At 44.8% G+C, this 12,469-nt stretch overlaps 1 protein-coding gene across 1 annotated transcript in view; it reads left to right on the top strand.

The window, feature by feature from the left end:
- lrp2b (low density lipoprotein receptor-related protein 2b) overlaps positions 1-12,469 on the top strand; it is a gene marked incomplete at its 3' end in the record, with an annotated part of 66,824 nt that overhangs the window by 16,029 nt on the left and 38,326 nt on the right. Inside the window, exons 14-32 of the mRNA XM_048234043.1 lie at positions 455-657; positions 1,129-1,269; positions 1,671-1,880; positions 2,542-2,734; positions 3,079-3,204; positions 3,719-3,849; positions 4,249-4,386; positions 4,890-5,168; positions 5,513-5,752; positions 6,464-6,586; positions 7,194-7,310; positions 7,658-8,038; positions 8,315-8,563; positions 9,215-9,423; positions 9,618-9,802; positions 10,055-10,283; positions 10,709-10,886; positions 11,635-11,763; positions 12,068-12,234. Of these exons, the coding sequence (XP_048090000.1) occupies positions 455-657; positions 1,129-1,269; positions 1,671-1,880; positions 2,542-2,734; positions 3,079-3,204; positions 3,719-3,849; positions 4,249-4,386; positions 4,890-5,168; positions 5,513-5,752; positions 6,464-6,586; positions 7,194-7,310; positions 7,658-8,038; positions 8,315-8,563; positions 9,215-9,423; positions 9,618-9,802; positions 10,055-10,283; positions 10,709-10,886; positions 11,635-11,763; positions 12,068-12,234 (3,628 nt within the window). The remainder of the gene's footprint in view (positions 1-454; positions 658-1,128; positions 1,270-1,670; positions 1,881-2,541; positions 2,735-3,078; positions 3,205-3,718; positions 3,850-4,248; positions 4,387-4,889; positions 5,169-5,512; positions 5,753-6,463; positions 6,587-7,193; positions 7,311-7,657; positions 8,039-8,314; positions 8,564-9,214; positions 9,424-9,617; positions 9,803-10,054; positions 10,284-10,708; positions 10,887-11,634; positions 11,764-12,067; positions 12,235-12,469) is intronic.

Below are 12,469 nucleotides of genomic sequence, written 5' to 3'. Positions count from 1 at the left end.
CCATTTCTTTCTACAACAGTTGAGAACCCTTTTGCAATTATGTAAGCACATAATGTATCCTGAAAACTGCTGGTATTCTTTCTATAATTTAGTAGAATGGAAATTTCTAAGTGTCTTCTAAGTAATTTCTAAGTAACTTTTGACTGGTAGTGTATATAAGATATGGCCTTGGATGTAATGTTTTTTTCTAATCTTAGTTGTTTGTAGATTTTCATTAAGGATGTAGTTACTGATGGATTTTTTTTACTACTGTACAAATTAATATCTTCTCATCAACTCAAGCTAGAGCTACAAGCCTCAGCACATGCCCTTGGCTGATACATTATGATACACTTTATCAAGTGTATGAAGAGCATGTAGTCTGTTACTTTTGGTCACTCAATATTTGTCATAAATTATAGTCTTAATAATGTTATAATGATTAGTAATAATAATATAACCAATCTCCTTAAAGGAAAATTGTGTTGAATGGAGGCTATCAGGTCCCTCATCCATTTGGCCTGTCTGTCTTTGAGAATCACGCCTTCTTCACCGACTGGACTAAGATGGGTGTCATCCGCACCAACCGCTTCAACGGCAGTGACCCCACGCTCCTCTTCCGGACGGCAGACAAACCTGGGCACATTGTGGTCTCTCACTCTACCCTGCAACCTGTGGGTAAGGAACTGATAAAAAAAAATATATACCGAATAAACCTGAATAATCTTAATGCCACTATTTTATTTTAGTTATGGGGGATGGGATTTTTGCATATTTTTGATAGTTGTGATAGGACTAGAGATTGACAGGACATGAGCGGGAAAGAGGGACTGGAGTTGAGTTAGGAAATTAATCAAATGGGTTGGAATCAAACCCAAATGAGGATGCTGCTGCTTGTGTCTCAATATCTCAAATTATCTCATTATCTTACTGTGCAAAATCTGTGTCAAAATATGTCTCTTCATTCACGGCATTGCGAATGGTTCCACACATTTTGTTGTTCATAGGCTCGATTGGCAAAAATGCTAACCAAAATCTGCAATCTTGATACTGTAACATAATATTTTCAATTAAAAACGAAGCATAAAAGTAAATGATAAACACACAGTGCGTTATGGATCCTCACCCACCTCCTGCCGTTCACTACAGTGCAGAACCCGTGTGGCCGGCACAATGGCGGCTGCCAGCACATCTGTGTGCTGAGCCACCGCACCGACAACGATGGACTGGGCTACCGCTGCAAGTGTCGCCTGGGTTACGACCTCCAGCCTGACCTCCGCACCTGTTTCAGTGAGAGACAGAGCCTATTTCATTCACGTTTAGTCTGTATAGTGAAGAGAGAGGCATTGTACAACATGTCATAAACAAAATTGTCTATAACTCACTGTAAAGGGATTCACACAAGAGTCAGGTGAGGATAATGATACCTAACTTGAACAGATGCTTACAAAGAACTTCTGGTCAATAATGAAACTTTTGGAAAGGTCTCCTTCTTTAAGTTCTGTCAGCTTTTTTCTGTTCTCTTTGAACCTCACCTGGGGCTCTATTTTAAATGATGGGCAAAGTCTAAAGTCTAAATAAACTAATCTAATAACCTGGCAAAATCACCTTGCCTGCAATTTAAATGAGGGCCCCTAGTCTATTTCTGTCTGCTTCAGTTTACTGTGAAAAAAACAAAATTATTTTTGCAGAGGTGCGTGACTTCCTGTTGGTGGCGACATCGTATGCGGTGCGGGGGATCCCCCTGAACATATCCATGCAGGAGGACGTCACACTTCCCCTGACCGGTCTGGGGGTCACCTTCAGCGCCTCGGGCGTGGAGTACGATGCCAGCGAGGAGGCCGTGTTCTACAACGACCGCAGCAGGGCCATCATCTACAAGGGTGCCGTCAATGGAACACGTACGTTTGCCCAGATAAACAAGGAGTGCAGTACAGTTAACTGTTGATTAAATGAGGGTAGCAGTAGATTGGGGTTTGACATTAAATTTGTTAGATTGATGTCAAATGTGTATTGTGTATAATGTGCATACTTGAGGCCTAAGTAAGTTTCTTCTAATTTTACCATTATGGCATAGCCTAGCATTGTCAATTTGGATTTGTGAATTAAATGATTTTGCAAGTACTATTTTAGCCAGTGTGTTACCTGTCTTTTGTTGGGGATCAGTTCCGCTAGGCTACCAGTAGGTGTCCTTGTAGAAGCTTGAGCTTAAGGTGAAATAAACGCATTATCGCTGTGTCTCCAATAAACACCAGTAAAGATATATAATGAAAGCATGCCTAAATATGTGCTCATTGGAAGTTTTATGTTATGCATGTTTTATGTATGTTATGTATATTATGGATGTAGTCTAGTATTCATGGTATGTGGTCCAGTATGTTATTCATGTATGTACATATGTATGAATCTATGAAGAGTGTGTTTAGCTGATATTTCAAAGCCATAACATATGATGAGCAAGATGCAGTGTTTTACTATATAATTCAAAAACATCTCTATCTATCTATCTATCTATCTATCTATCTATCTATCTATCTATCTATCTATAATTTTTTAACACAGACCAGCAGATTCTGACAGGGTTCCGCGTGGGAACGGTAGAGTCCATGGCCTACGACTGGACCTCCAAGGTTCTTTTCTGGACGTCCAGCACCTACCGATCCGTCTCGGCCTACAAAGTGACGGATGGATCTAGACGGGAAATCGTGGAGCAACTGAAGAACCCCCGCGGCATTGCGATTCACCCCAGCGCAGGGTAATAGAGAGAAAAATAAATAACAACAGAAATATACTGCTCAAAAAAATTAAGGGAAATCTTCAATCATACACTGGATTGGTACTCTGACACTGTTTGGTTCTGATCACAAGTAAAACTTTTGAGGCGAGTGTTTTATTTTCTAAGAACTGTCATTCATTCTGTGAATGTAGTTTGAGAATGGAGAAAAGGGTGGAATGTTTCAAAAAATGTGTTTTAACAATTGTGAAAAACTGTAAGTGTTCTCCTAATTTTTTTGAGCAGTGTATATTTTCAAATATTACAAAGGTATGACACAGTGGTGTACGCTGCTTTTTGTGTCTGTGTGTCTGTTCCCCATGTAGATTGCTGTTCTGGTCGGACTGGTACCGTCCTGCGGTGATCACCCGAGCCTACACAGACGGCAGCAATGCCGTCCCACTCATCAACACCACCCTGGGCTGGCCCAATGGGCTCGCCATCGACTACATGTACAGGCTTTTAATCCTTTTTAAGTTATATTTATGGACTTTTTTTTAGTCTTTATTTGACAGTACAGTGAGGAGATGACAGGAAATGAGTGCCAGAGAGAGATGGGGAGTGAGTGGGTTAGGGAAATGACCTCAGGCCGGACTCGAACCTGTGCCCCTGTGGACATGGATGGATCGATTCTATGGATTCTATTATAATGGTGGTGATGATGATGATGATGATGATGAAGACACAGTGATTTAACGTCACATTACAATGAACTGACCAAGGGTCTCAGCTATCTCATTATCCCTTCAGCACAGTGATTGAGTTGAGTTCCAGTGTGAGGTGAGTGGGAGTGTCTGAACCCACTCTAGACCCACTATGAACCCATTCTGAACCCATTCTGAACCCACTATGAATCCACTATAAACCCACTATGAACCCACTCTAGACCCACTCTAGACCCACTCTGAACCCACTATGAACCGAACCCTCTCTGAACCCACTCTGGCTGCGACTGCTGTGTTTCAGGATGGACAGACTCTACTGGGTGGACGCTCTGCTGGACCGCATCGAGTTTGTGGGCATGGACGGCTCGGACCGCCAGGCCTTCTCCAACATCGGCCAGATCACACAGCCCTTCTCCCTCACCATACACTTAGGTGAGAGGCACTTTTTTAAATATATGAAAAGTCAAGGATTCAAAGATTAAAAAAAAACCCACTCAGACCTGTATTCGTATTCATGATTTTGTTGAAGCTAAAAACATTGAAATCTTTATCTCTCGCACTCTTACAATGTTTCCCTCCCTCCCTCTTCCCTCTTGTGTGTGTGTGTGTGTGTGTGTGTGTGTGTGTGTGTGTGTGTGTGTGTGTGTGTGTGTGTGTGTGTGTGTGTGTGTGTGTGTGTGCACTTACATTAAGACTGAGGCCTAACTGTGTATGTAGTTTTTCCCTATCTGTGTATGTATATTGTATCTTTGATAGCGATGATTTAAACACATCAGATGACTCCTGCTCATTCTCTCTGAAATACCTTATCCCTCATTCCTATCTTTTCAGACCACCTGTTTGTGTCTGACTGGAGAACTAAATCTGTGTTCCGGATGCGGAAGAGAGATGGAGGAAACAGTGTTGTCCTCCGCAAGGGGATCATGGGAGTCATGAACGTGAAGGCCTACTCTGCCGACATCCAGAGCTGTGAGTGCAGGGATGGAGTGGGGTCGAACCATTAATTGATTCATCAATAGAATTGATCGATCCAGTGATTGGTTGATTGAAATTGATTGATTCATTTATTCCTTGATTGAGGCTGATCAATCAATTTTTCCATTAATTTACATTGATTGATCAATCTATTCATTGATTAAGATGGATTCAATCCTATTTTTTTTATTAATTGAGATTGATTAATCCATTTATACATGTACTTCCTTTACTTTATAACTGTATATGTTTTGCTTTTGAACCAAGTGTATTCACACATTTACGTTGAGCTGATGTACTGTAAATGTTTATGTTCGTGTGTTTGTGTTCATATGTGTGTCCATGTGTGTGTGTGTGTGTCCATGTGTGTGTGTGTGTGTGTGTGTGTGTGTGTGTGTGTGTGTTTGTGTGTGTGTGTGTGTGTGTGTGTGTGTGTGTGTATGTTCATGTGTGTGTGTGTGTGTGTGTGTGTGTGTGTGTGTGTGTTTGTGCGCCAGTGTTCAACAGTCGCTGTAACATGCTCCCCAACGGCCAGTGCAGCCACTTCTGCTTCCCCACACCGGCGTCCAGTCGCGTGTGCGGCTGCCCCTATGGCATGAAGCTGCAGGCCAACCAGCGCGACTGCGTCAAGGACGACTCCGTCGTTCCGCCCGACGTCAGCTGCGGCGACTACGCCTTCCCCTGCGATGGCGGCCGCTGCGTCTCCAACTCGTACCGCTGTGATGGCATCAGGGACTGCATGGACAACACGGATGAGACCAACTGCACCGATATTGGTGTGTGTTTACTTGTATGTGTGTGTGTGTGTGTGTGTGTGTGTGTGTGTGTGTGTGTGTACTAAGACTGAGGCCTAACTGTGTATGTATTTCTCCTACCTGTGTATGTATATTGTATCTTTGATAGCTATGATTTAAACACGTCAGATGCCTCCTGCTGTTTAAGATGTCATGTGCCACATCCATTATGTTCATTCTCTCTGAAATACTGACTATTTTGTCTATTGAATGAAGCACAAAATCTAAATTCTCTCTCTCTCTTTATCTCTCTTTCTCCTCTCTCTCTCCCCCTTTCTCTCTTCCTCTCTCCTCTCTCTCCCCCTCTCTCTTTCCCCTTGCTCCAGGCATGACCTGCTCTCCCAGGGCCTTCACCTGTGGAAACAAGCACTGCATCCCCAGCAGATGGCGCTGTGACGGCCAGGATGACTGTGGCGACGGCACTGACGAGGACAACTGCCCGACGCGCCTGCCCACCACCTGCAGTGCCGAGCAGTTTGCCTGCTCCAACGGCAAATGCGTCCCCAAGAGCTGGGTTTGCGACATGGCCAATGACTGCGGGGATGGCTCGGACGAGCGGGTGTGCAGTAAGTGATGGAGATGGACAGGGTTATGGTTGTTCTGTGTGTGTGTGTGTGTGTGTGTGTGTGTGTGTGTGTGTGTGTGTGTGTGTGTGTGTGACAGTGTGTGTGTGTGTGTGTGTGTGTGTGTGTGTGTGTGTGTGTGTGTGTGTGTCTTTAGAGTAGTGTGTGGGTGTGTGTGTGTGTGTGTGTAATCATGGATGTGGAGATTAGGTTTGAAATAAAGGGGTAGAGTGGGTGTCACAGGGAGGAGTTTTATCAGTCCTGACACTGTCTGGTTTAATGTCACATCTCTTTTCCCCATCACCTTCACCTCTCTCTCTTTCTGTCTCTTCCCTTCTTATCTCGTATCATTCTACGTACTCTTGTACTCTGTTGTTTGTTACTCCATGTCTGTCTGTCCCATAACTCCTGTCTTCTGTTTCTCTTATCTTCCTGATTCACCTTACAACTCACATTACACTCTCTCCCCACCTCTCTCTCTCTCTCCCCAATTTGACTCCCCGTCTCTTGTTTTCCATCTCTCTCTCTTTTCCCTCTCTTTTTTCTCTCCCTCTCTCTCTCCCTCTCTCTCTCCCTCTCTCGCCTGTCATTCTCTCTCTCCTCCCTCTATCTTGTCTCTCTCCACCATCCTTGTCGATTGATTACACTTGTTCCTACACCCCTCCCTAACACCCTCCTCTCCCCCCCCCCCCGTCTCTCCCCCCCCCCCCTCAGATGGCACAATCTCCACCTGTAGTCCAGGCTTCTTCCTGTGTCCAGACCACCGCTGCATCTCCAACGCTTACGTGTGTGATGGGGACCAGGACTGCATGGATGGCTCTGACGAGAAGGACTGTGGTGAGTTATCTCTTTTTTATCTTTACCGAAGGGTCAAAGGTCAGAGATAAAGCTTATAGGTCATAAGGGTCAAAGATTAACTGGCAATAAAATCGTGTGTGTGCGTGTGTGTGTGTGTGTGTGTGTATGAGAGAGAGAGAGAGAGAGAGAGACAGAGAGACAGACAGAGAGACAGACAGAGAGAGAGAGAGCATGTAGTGCTTACCATTATGTGTGGGACAATATGCCTTTTCAAGTAATGCTTTTCACCCTTGTATTTGGAACATGTAAAGCATTGTGAACACACTTTCACAGTTTCAAAGAAACAATCTGAATAAGCTGAAACTACCTCTTTCATCTGTAGTAACTTGCTGGTGTATTACTTTGTTTTGTTTAATTCTAGTTTGATCTATTTTCTAAGATGTGTTTTTACCATGCTACCATTTGCCAGGGACATTAGTCTAAGGTGAGAAGAGATGCCTTTTATCAGACTTGTAGTGGATGCTCCGGAATAGTGTAGATGTAGCTTACTCTGAACATTAGCAGTACATGAGGAGGATGCTACAGGAAGGAAGTGGAAGCTAATTGGGTGGCATGTGGCATGTGTGTTGTGCGCCTGCTCCTGCAGAGTTCGCCTGCTCCTCATATGAGTTTGCCTGTGCCAGCGGGGACCAGTGCATCAGCAATAGTTACCGCTGCGATGGAGTGTATGACTGCAGAGACCACTCAGATGAGCGGGGCTGCCGTGAGTAGGACACACACACACACACACACCATCACACCATCACCACCACTACCACTGACTGAAATATTAGAGAGAAAATATATGTCCGTATAAATTGCCAATAATATGCTGTTTATTTTCACCAAAAAGTTCAGTTTGGTTAATTAATAGATTTTTTGTTTGATATATAAAAATAATATCTTTACTATTCTTACTATGCTATAGATATTCTATGTTAAGATATTCTATGTTAACTTTTTACTCTAATTAAGTCAGGATGCATGCCAACTTAACATTTGTGGAAGGAGTAAATATATTTCCCTGTGTTTGTTTCCCTGTTGTATGTTTCCCTGCAATGCTCACGGCAGCCACTAGAGGGCCTGGTTTGTGTCACGACAACGAGTTCCAGTGCCAGGTGGATGGCTTCTGCATCCCAGGCACCTGGGAGTGCGACGGGCATGCTGACTGCGAGGACGGCTCAGACGAGCACCACGGCTGCCCACCCCGCACCTGCCGACCCGGCTTCTTCCAGTGCGCCAATGGCAACTGCATATCATCGAACTGGGTGTGCGATGGCGATAACGACTGCCGAGACATGAGCGACGAGCAGGCCTGCCCCACGCCGCCCTTCAGCTGCCCCGCCGGCCAGTGGCTGTGCCCGACCTACCAGGTGTGCATCGCGGAGGGCAAAGTGTCGCGGCAGCAAAGCGCACTGCCGGACGGAACCCGGCAGAGTAAGCCCCTCTGCAGTGAGTGTATCTATGGGGTTTTGAAGTCCTTTTTGGGTTTTTAGGTCTGGCACCTGAAAAGGAAGGTCAAGCAGGGACAGTTAGAGCTTCATGATCTTTGGGAGATGTGTGCTATCCTTGTGGTATCCTTTTCAAGCTTGATCTTGATCTCAACATGAATATGTCCATTTCTCCTGTCTGTTCCAGTTTTCACTTTTCTCCTTTTCTCTTTCACACATTTTTCTCCTCTCATTTTTCCTTCACCCTCTCACCCCCCACATCCCCCCTCCTCCTCAGACGGTGATGACTGTGCGGTGGCTAACGGGGGCTGCAGTGACGGCTGCATCCAGGGCCCGTTCGGCGCCCAGTGCACGTGCCCGTCGGGCTACCAGCTCCTCAACGACTCCAAGACGTGCGAGGACATCGACGAGTGCCAGGTGCTCGGCTTCTGCAGCCAGCAGTGCTTCAACGAGCGCGGCTCCTTCCGCTGCAACTGCCAGGACGGCTACCTGCTGGAGCCCGACATGCGCACCTGCAAAGTCAAGAGTGAGCGGCCATCTTGGCGCCTTTTGAAGCCAATTTACGTCCATGGACTCTTTTTCACGGCAGCCTTTTTTTGACATGAAATATATGGCAAGCCCAGGTTTTACTAGTTAATTAAGGTATATTAATTAACACATTAATTAAGGTTCTGATTCTGGTACGCTTAAATTGAACAGAGACTTCTATTTCATGTCAAAATGGCTGCTGTGAAAAAGGTCTATTCAGTTGCATTTTTTTTTTGTCAATACCACGACCAAGCAAATGTGCCTGGTATGGTAACCACAGACTTCTATAAGGCGGGGATCACATTAGCCAGCGGCAAGCGGCAGGTTTCCTATTGTTCTCTATGATTCGGCAGCAGAACGGTGACGCTGGCGTAATGCTAGTGTTGAGCAAGCTGAGCGTTGAACTTGGTTCAACTTTCAAAGCGCAACATGAGCGTATTCAATTGTCAGTTAAGGCAAACCGTTTGTGTTACCATAGGAACTTATTATGGTCTGAGCGTTGCGTTACGCTTGCCGCTGCCGCTTACCGCTGGCTAATATGATCCCCGCCTAACACGATATACTACAATACCAGTAGTATACCAGTATAGTATACCAGTAGTAGAGCTGTAATCCTTATCACCCCTGACCCTTCTTGTGCTTGATCTAGACCCCATAGAGGCTGTGCTGTTGGTCACCAAGCGTAGTCAGATCATCGCTGACCGCATCAACTTCCGCCCGCCTGTCATCCAGCCCATCGTCAGTGGCTCCAGCATCGTCTCCGTGGATTTTGACCGGGTCTCCAAGAGGATCTTCTGGGCAGACGTCTCTGAGACGATGATCTGGAGCGCCTTCCAGAATGGCACGGACAAGAGGAAGGTGGGTGGTGGACAGTGTAGTGTTTGGAAAAAAAAAGTGACCCTTTACCTGGATGGTCTTCTATATGTCTCCTATATGTCTCCTACGTGTGTTCAGATCATATTCTGTTTTGAGATTTTAAATAGATAGCCTACCACATGGCCTTTGAGGCATACCGGTAATACACTTCTTTTTGGGCCTGTGCTTTCCTCCAGGTTTTTAGCAGTGGACTGATGGTTCCGGAGACCTTGGCTGTGGATTGGGTCGGCCGGAACCTCTACTGGGTTGACTCAGTGATGCAGACCATTGAGGTTTCCACCATCGATGGACACTTCCGGAAGATTCTGTTAAGCAAAAACATTACCAGTCCACGCGGGCTTGCACTTGATCCTCGCAACCAGTAGGATTATTACTGTTTTGCCTTATTTATTTGAAACAAATTTGACTGATATTTTTACAGCCCACGACAGTCAGTAGAACCTCTTTGCTCAAGTCATTTAACTGCTTCATGTAAGAACCTTTGTCATAGACTTCAAGTCTTTGAATCGCTAGATATGCATTCAGTATCAGTGTAAGATATTGAAGCTTATTTCTGTCAATTTTTTCTGTTAATCTGTTTATCCATTGATTTGTTTATTTATGCCTTTCCTAGCACCAATGTGATGTTCTGGTCAGACTGGGGTCAAAACCCACGGATCGAACGGGCCGACATGGATGGCTTTGGGAGGAAAGCCATCGTTACAACAAAGGTATACTGGCCCAATGGACTGGCCCTAGACTACCCAACTCGCCGCCTCTACTTCGCTGATGCCTATCTGAAGTACATCGACTACTGCGACTACGATGGCAACAATCGTCATCAGGTGTTCGCCAGTGACATGGTACGTCCTGCACACCTGTGTAAAACTGAGTGGTATTTGTGTCGGATGTTGTGTCAGATGTCTACAGTTTTCCATCCAAGAGAGCAGTAGAATTACATCTTAACTTGTGAAGCATTCATTGGAAATTGTGGCCCTTACAACCACAGCTTAATATTGCTGAATGGTCAGTTTGGCTGTAGCAGGAAACTGCACTAAAACTACCACTAAAAGCTCTTACGATGAGGTGCTGAAAAACGTAACATTTGTTATGCGTGTTCACCTCATTTTCTTCACTCTCTCTGTCTTCTGTCCTTCTCACTCCTTTTTCTCTCTCTTTCCCCGTTTCCCTCCATCCTCACCCCTCTTCTTTCATTCTCTTCCATGCACTTTCTTTCCGTTCTTCTCTCAACTCTCTCTCTCTCTCTCTCTCTCCATCTCTCCCACAGAACCTAAACCATCCGCACGGCTTGACCGTGTTTGAGGACTACGTCTACTGGAGCGAGCGCTACACCAGCCGTGTCATGAAGACCAACAAGTTCCACGGCGGGAACGTCACCACCCTCATGACCAGCGTCTACCAGCCCATGGGCATCGCTATGGACCACCACATCAAGCAGCCCAACGGTAAAGGCCTTCGCATATTGAGTCTCAGGCCAGTACATGAGATTTGTGCTGGCCCCTTGTATATATTTACTGGCCTTTAAGTCCCTCTTTAAGTTATATGTGAATGTATTTACTAGCCTTTAAGTCCCTCTTTAAGTTATATTTGTATATATTTACTGGCCTTTAAGTCCCTCTTTAAGTTATATTTGTATATGTTTACTGGCCTTTAAGTCTCTCTTTAAGTTATATTTTAGTGGCCCAGAAAACTCACTTTTACACAAGTTCCCTTTTTTATGTTAGTAGCCTCACATGCTTAGCTTCAACTAGGTAGCATCACAGGTGAGCTGCGCTGATTGTGATGGTGACTGGCAGAAAACCAGTGATTGGCAACCAACTGGCACAAGATGCTCTTTTACTTGCCCCAGGCCAGCGGGCCATTGCTTTTGTTGAACTATGATAGTGTCTCATGTTCGCTCCAGCCAAGCAAATGTATTGCTCCAGGCACACAGAAGTGTGGGCTGTAATTTATTGATGGTTTGACTGGAATATCAGCTATCTTTTGCCAGAATAGTGGGTTGGGAGTCAGTGATGCTGGTTGAAGCACCTTTACTGTGAATATTAATACCCAAATAAATACATGACACTCCCTCATGCAAAGACAAATAATAGGCAAATAATAGGTGTGTGTGTGTTTTTTCTCTCTCTCTCGCTCTGTGTGTATGTGTGTGTGCTTCTGTGTGTGTGTGTGTGTGTGTGTGTTTTCCTGCAGCGATTAACCCCTGCGCGGAGCACGTGTGTAGCCAGTTGTGTTTGCTGTCTCAGATACGGCCAAGGTACTACACCTGTGCCTGCCAGTCCGGCTGGAACCTCAACAGTGACAAGCGCACCTGCACCAAAGGTACCACATCAGCACCAGACATCACACAGCTGAAATGATCTCTGGATAGGTATATACATAAAGGTGTATATAATACACACACACACACACACACACACACACACACACACACACATATATATATATATATATATATATATATATATATATATATATATATATATATATATATAAATATATATGTATATAGAGAGAGAGAGAGAGAAGAGAGAAGAGAGAGAGGAAACCCAAGATTTTCACTCTATGACATATAATGAGGTGTAAAACAAATGAATGTTGAATCATGACTTGAATTTGATTCCAGATGACACCCCTTTCTTAATGGTGATGAGAGAGACTGTTATCATGGGGATCCCTCTCAACCCCAACGACACCTCCAACAACGCCATGGCCCCCATATCAGGCATCACGAAAGGAGTCGACATCGACTTCGATGACAAGGAACAGTTTGTCTACTGGGTGCAAGGCTCCGTAAGTCTCAAAGAATACTTCTATGGAGACTCAGAACTTGTGTGGCAGTTAAAGGGGCTTTCTGTAGAATTCAAGTTGTCTTGAATGTACCATTGTGCCCACGACAGCCCTCTTTCACTGACCTGCATGCATTCAATATAAAGAATTTAAGAATGAAGCAGTAATACTAAAGATCCTTGATTACTAGTCTCTCTGGTAATACAGTGTGAGAGAGTCTATAGTATACTGTATAGTA

Source organism: Alosa alosa, chromosome 22 (assembly GCF_017589495.1).
Source record: "Alosa alosa isolate M-15738 ecotype Scorff River chromosome 22, AALO_Geno_1.1, whole genome shotgun sequence".
Classification (NCBI taxonomy): domain Eukaryota; kingdom Metazoa; phylum Chordata; class Actinopteri; order Clupeiformes; family Clupeidae; genus Alosa; species Alosa alosa.
The sequence above is the reverse complement of the archived record's forward strand: the minus strand, read 5'-3'. Positions and strand labels throughout refer to the sequence as shown.